At 31.3% G+C, this 6,385-nt stretch overlaps 1 protein-coding gene across 1 annotated transcript; it reads right to left on the minus strand.

Moving 5' to 3' along the window:
- Nucleotides 1-2,631: 2,631 nt before the first annotated feature.
- LOC111912451 (purple acid phosphatase 2) lies at nucleotides 2,632-5,180 on the minus strand. Its single transcript, XM_023908186.3, has 8 exons — nucleotides 4,915-5,180; nucleotides 4,559-4,756; nucleotides 4,357-4,468; nucleotides 4,059-4,288; nucleotides 3,763-3,901; nucleotides 3,463-3,683; nucleotides 3,086-3,207; nucleotides 2,632-2,985 (listed from the first exon to the last, which is right to left on the minus strand). Exons 1-8 carry the CDS (start codon nucleotides 5,080-5,082, stop codon nucleotides 2,784-2,786), a joined length of 1,392 nt encoding a protein of 463 aa, XP_023763954.1. The 5' UTR covers nucleotides 5,083-5,180; the 3' UTR covers nucleotides 2,632-2,783.
- Between the last annotated feature and the right edge of the window lie 1,205 nt (nucleotides 5,181-6,385).

Here is a 6,385-nt window from a genome sequence, read left to right on the forward strand (position 1 = left end):
AATTAATAATGGATTACACTTCAAACAATAAAAGTAATGATGCACAAGATCACTCATCCATCATATGTGGTTTACATCTTATTGTCTAAAGGAAATACGATTAAATATGTTGTTCCGGCACATCGTTTCTCAAGAAGTATTTTCATTTCAATTAGATTTTGAGATAGTGATTGTGCCAAGTAGAAATATATTTTAATCGTCAACTCATGTTTTATTTTGTTTAATGATATTAATTTTTTTAGGTTACTTTATCATTTTTTTTATTGTGTCGACTTTTTATAACTTTATATGTTTTTTTATACGTTCTTCCGCGTTTAACGCGGGTCATAATCGAGTATTTTTTAAAGTAATAGTTTTATATAAATATAAAAGATATAATAAATAAAGTAAGTAATTTAATATATAATATAGGAGATTTGAAAGATTATAGAACATTTATTATGAAATTAAATAAAATGACTTACCTTTTATATATATATATATATATATATATATATATATATATATATATATATATATATATATATATATATATATATATATATATATATATATATATTACTAAAATGTGGATTTTAAATTTATGAAAATAAAAAATATAATAAAATGATATTTGGCAAAATTATTTTCATTTATTAGGAAGGATTAAAATACGAGTAATATTTGTTAATTCGAAAAAGGATAAGTTTTTACTAAAATATACTTCATTGGAACTAAAATGTTGATAAATAAATTCATCCATACTAGTAAGAAACAACAAATTTTTCTACGTAACAAATTGATCGTTGCAATAGAATTCACGTTCACCTCCATCCGAACACAACCTTTAAATATCTAGAACTTGGTCAAACAAAAGTTGAGATTCCATTTCTCCACTTTCCTTTAAACTAGACGTCACGTAATAAAAAACAAGAAAGAAGTCAACAAAAGAAGGTATAATTAGCTTTTTGTGTTCAAATGACAATTACAACTGATCACCACTCGACTCTAGTTCGACGTTGGACTTACTTTAAGATAAACTAGGAAAAGGACCCATGCTCCGCATGGGTCGGAAATGCTTTTTGTTGGAGGCTTCGACCTCGTCGGGACAGCCTCTGCAAGGGACTGGAATTAGGACTACAAATTGTACAAACGGCGGTCGGCTTTAAAAGCAAGGCAACTCCAAACAAAATTCCATGGTGCAGAACGGAACGGAGGAAACACAGAGAAAAATGAAGACAATGGAGAACACATTCTCCAACCACCGATAGAACATAAATGAAACGGTGGTGGAGATGGGTGATTGGAACGTAGAGACCGTGGAATTTTATGCAAAACTTCTATAGGAATTTGAGTCGGTGATGGACCGCCTCACACATGAAACAATATTGACCCGGTCAATGGAAGAAATTTGACAATCTATTATTAAATTTATGTGGCAAAATTAAAAAACAAATAAAAAAAAGGCACCAATTTAAAAAACATGTGGCAAAAATGAGAAGTTGAAAACATTATTGTGAAATTTGACAATCTATTGTTAAAATTATGTGGCAAAATTAAAAAAAAAATGAAACAAATGAACAATTTAAAAATCATGTGTCACAAATGAGAAGTTGAAAACATTACTATTCATGCATCCCACGGGATTTAATATATATATATATATATATATATATATATATATATATATATATATATATATATATATATATATATATATATATATATATATAATTCACAAAAATAACTTAATTTTTTAGCGACTTAGCCAAAAATAGCAAAAAATTATTATTATTTAACCAAAAATAGTCAACAAAACCACATATATGGCTAAGGCGTCTGTGGTTTCGTCAACTTGTCTAAAATTTCATCGTTTGACATAGTAACTCGTATTCGATTTTGTCAAACGGGTTGCAGCCTACAGCTTCCCAGCCTATTAGCTCAATATATTTAAACCCTAAAAAAATTTCTAGATCATTTTTCAATTGAAGGATATGAGAATTCTCTATCTAATGGCTAAAGAATCCCACAAATGGAAATTTAAAACCACAAATGGCATGGCCGTTTGTGATGGTATAAGTCTTTAATGCACACAATGTGTCCTTCAACGAATTGTACATTCACAGACGACTTGATTGGAAACCGCAAATGTCATCTGTAATTTCGTGTCTTCGAAAATGGACAATGTAATTTTTTTATGTAGATAACATGAAACTACAGATGAAATGATGATTTTGCAGTTTCGTTGGCTATTTTTGTATAACACTAATTTTTGACCAAGTCATTAAAAAATTTGGTTATTTTGTAAATTCCTTCATTTTTAATTGACTTTTCAAACATAACAATTTTAAATTCAAGACATTATGTATTTTCTAAAATATAATAGAACAAAATCAGGGTCGTGAAAATCTTTAAGATATAGTGTCATGGAAAAAAAAGCATTGATACCTTTACTGAGAAAGAAGCGAAAGGGCAGGGGTGCAGCACCCACAATGGACTAGAATCGTGTGCGCTTGTGTGGAGTGTGGACTGGACCACAACCACCACCCTCTCCCGGCCTCCAGTGGTGCAGTGCACCTTTGCCTTTTATCCCTATCCTATCAATCATTTTATCTCTATTCATTTCCACACCACTTTAAAATCCAGACACACTTGTTTAAATCATCATATCATCTTTTATTCAAACTAAGATAGGACAATACGAAAAGAAAATTTGGGCAACAAAACTAACAATTCTCCATTTGTCACTTCAAATGACGTTTAACATCACATTCGTAGATTCCCGTTTAATTTTGCCTCTAATCTTATTGATAGTTTTTGGTTGTAGAATCATCCACAGGGTGCCAAAATCTATTGTAAAACATGACTGTGTCGGCTCTAACAGCATATCCATCTGAATTACGGTGCCAGCTGTAATAAGCATGCGTTCGATTCTTGATCTCTAATGTTGCGTGACCAAAGCTCGCTTCTCTAAATGCTGAATATTTTGGTTGTGGCTCTGTCATACTACACGTTCATTAAAAAAAAAAAAAATTGTTATTCAAATTATATTTTAAAATAATCAACTTTTTATTTAATATAAAAAGTATCCAAACTTTATTCTCACTTGTTTGCTAACCCTTCAATGTTTCCGCCGTCTCCAATGGTTATATACACAGGGGCAGATTGGTCATGCGCCGGGGTGCATTCGCCATTCACAATGTTATATGCAATATTCGATATACGTTCCTACATAATAATTCCTAAAATTTTAGATTCATATATAAATGTAATGTGGTAGCAACCTTTTTGATATTTTAGGACAAACTTTCTAGGACAATTTTCCCTAATCATGAGAAGAGGGCGTTAACGACTTTTGCACTCGAGAAAGCAAGTCCCTGTCCTACATTTTACCTTTTTGGATGGGACACAAAATTACAGATTTTGTCAGACATCAGTCTCAGTCTAATACACACCAAACACAGTATGAGTTTTCTAACTTACTGAGCGTTCATAAGCATGAACATGACCGGCGAACACAAGATCGACTTTGTATTGCACGAACCATGGCTCGAACATGACTCTCATGGTCTCGCCTTCCATATAATGGTAACTATTACTATTGTACCATGGAGAATGCATGAGAACAATTAACCATGGGGTTTCCTTTCTATTCACCTTTGGGAACTCCTCAAGGAGCCATTGGTATTGAGGTGTATACATACCTACACGTGACACATTATATAAATTTTTTTTTATAAACTTTTCTATTAACTTATTTTCAAAATCATACTAATTCATTACCATAAGCCGAATAAGAAGACAATACAATAATATACGCCGAAGCTCGCTTAATTGAATACCAAAGTGGCTCCGTACTTCCCGATTCCTTAAAAGGGACTCGGTAACGGTGAAGAAACGGCTTAAACGGCTTCGTTTCACCCTGCATCATAACATATTGCTTGAAATAAATTTTACAGGTTTCAAAATATATAAAAAAGTTAGCTATTATTGGTAAAAGAATATAAGGAAAAAAATTAAAATGCATTATCCATTTTGGACTTAATAAAATGACAAATTTGTTTGAAGGGGGGACTTACGATACTTGGTTCATAATCGAGCTCATGATTTCCAGCAGTCCAAATCCATGGTTGAAACGCTGTACTACGTTCAGCGAATCTTCCCCAACTATCCCATCGTGAATTATCATGGAACTCGTAATGATCGGCGTACGATAGATCACCAACAAACAACACCGCTTGCCCTTTCACCGGATTCATTTCATAATGCGTAAGGGTAAGATTCGAATCATACGTTTGACCAAGATCCCCTGCAAAAAATTTGTCAATTAGGGTGAAGTTGTGAACTAGTTATCGAGAATTCAAACCGAAAGCTTACCCATGATCCCGAAAGTGTAGGGAACATCAGGTCCGACCGGCGGAGGAGTCGTGAACCAGAACCGCCGTGTGGTGCCACCGCTTCCGACCTCGTAATAGTACTTGGTGTTAAACTGCGTCGATTTGTTTTGTCAAATTAAACGATGAAGTTTGGAATTTAAAGATTGAATATGAAATAATTGAAATCCTAATCTTAATCCCACCTCTAAGTTCTTGATTTTGCAGTGATGAATGAATCCAGAAGTGTAATTATAGTATTTGTAAGTAGTGATTCTGCCTGTTGACTTGAATTTTTTATTGTTTTGGGACCAATAAACCACTGTGCTCGAACCAGGCTCATCTTGAGTCACCCAAGACACTATAACAGCTCTTCCCACATGGTCTCCTTGTGTTATGTGCACCTATCACATACCCAATCAACGTACAACATTTAATGCACAAGTTACAGTCATTCTAACACAACTGTTTTCACTATTCCACAGGATTCATTAATGGATTCTACATTAACCCATTTCGATAATAAACTGTTTCGAATCGGAGAAAGCGCAAAAAAGAGTACCTGTTGAGGGGCATTGTAACCGGGAGGATGAGAGAAGACATCGCTATGGAAAGGCATGTCGATGGATTTAGCTTCTTTCCTAACGAAAGAGCTTGTGATTCCGCCATTGGAGAATGCTCCATGGTAGATCGTTAGCAGGAGAACCAAGAAATAAGCGTAAACCCCCATTTGTGAGTGAAAACACAGGGGTGGATCGTGTTTTGGGGGGAGGGAAGAGAGTATTTTATAAGCAGATGAGAGTGAGAGTCAACACTTTTGGTATAATATTCGGGAGGCCGATATTTAATCGAATAAAAATAAGAGTATATGTTCGTTTGGTTTCATAAAGACTTTTGTCTTTGTATGTTATCCGTCGATTTAACTATATAGTATTATTTTTAAGTAATTTTGACCAACATGTTTGTTTGATTAGAGATGTAACTTATATGGAAATAAATTGATCTTTTTTATATTTTTTTGGTAAGAAGTTAAAAATGTATTTATTTACGGCTTTTACAATACAATATTAAATTATATCATTATCTTAATAGTATAATTTTTATAGTTTCATTTATTGTGTTAATCATTCATTTAGTAATAGCAATGACAAAAAAAAAAGTTATAGATAAATATAAACCACACAAAAATAATTGAGTCCTTTTAACTTTTAACTCAGAACGGAAAGGCCCGTTTTCCATATGTATGATTAAATCTTTGATTAACCTCAAATAATAATTTTATGTGTGTGTGAAACTACATCATATGAATGTGAATCTGGTTTTATTTAAGATCATCATCAATAATAGATATGACTTTTTGAACATGAATGATAACAAAATCCGACATTAATATTTTTATTTTTTTTTGATAAAACCCTTTCTCATATTGAGAACGAACCGTTAATGGCATCTTTTAAAAAAGTTAGAATTTTTTGTTTATAGTCATCATATGAAATCTACTATAAATTCTTCATATTCAATTAAGTATTTATATTAATGTTTTTTTATTACGTCCCGAAAACCGGTGATTGTATTCATTTTTCATTATTTTTAAGGCTTAACAGGTGAACCATTTTTAAAATTTAAACTTTTGATCAAGATTTTGAATTTTATTATTAATTTGGTCTAAAATTAATACTTTTGTCTGAATTTCAAAAATTTATTACAAAATCATTATAAATTCATGTTTTTTTAAATATTTTTTACAAATTCTTTTCCGAATATGTGTTTTATAAAATCATATTTATACAAAAACAAAAAAACATATTTTCTCATAGAAAACCTTCTTTTTCTATATAAAAACCTTTAAAAAAACATTTTTGGTTAAAAAAAGGCTTCACAAGATTTTGAATTTTATTATTAATTTGGTCTAAAATTTATACTTTTGGTCTGAATTTCAAAATTTTATTACAAAATCATTATAAATTCAATTTTTTTAAATATTTTTTTTCAAATTCTTTTCCAAATATGTGTTTTATAAAATCATATTTATA

The sequence above is a fragment of the Lactuca sativa genome, chromosome 5 (genome assembly GCF_002870075.4).
Source record: "Lactuca sativa cultivar Salinas chromosome 5, Lsat_Salinas_v11, whole genome shotgun sequence".
In the NCBI taxonomy this organism is placed as follows: domain Eukaryota; kingdom Viridiplantae; phylum Streptophyta; class Magnoliopsida; order Asterales; family Asteraceae; genus Lactuca; species Lactuca sativa.

What these genes read in the sequence shown, in the direction of transcription:
- LOC111912451 (XM_023908186.3), bottom strand. Translation starts at nt 5,082, where the DNA reads ATGGGGGTTTACGCTTATTTCTTGGTTCTCCTGCTAACGATCTACCAT. An exon ending in GTTACAATGCCCCTCAACAG is followed by an intron (nt 4,757 to 4,914) that starts GTACTCTTTTTT and finishes GGTATGTGATAG; the next exon opens with GTGCACATAACACAAGGAGA. An exon ending in GTCTTCTTATTCGGCTTATG is followed by an intron (nt 3,684 to 3,762) that starts GTAATGAATTAG and finishes TGTCACGTGTAG; the next exon opens with GTATGTATACACCTCAATAC.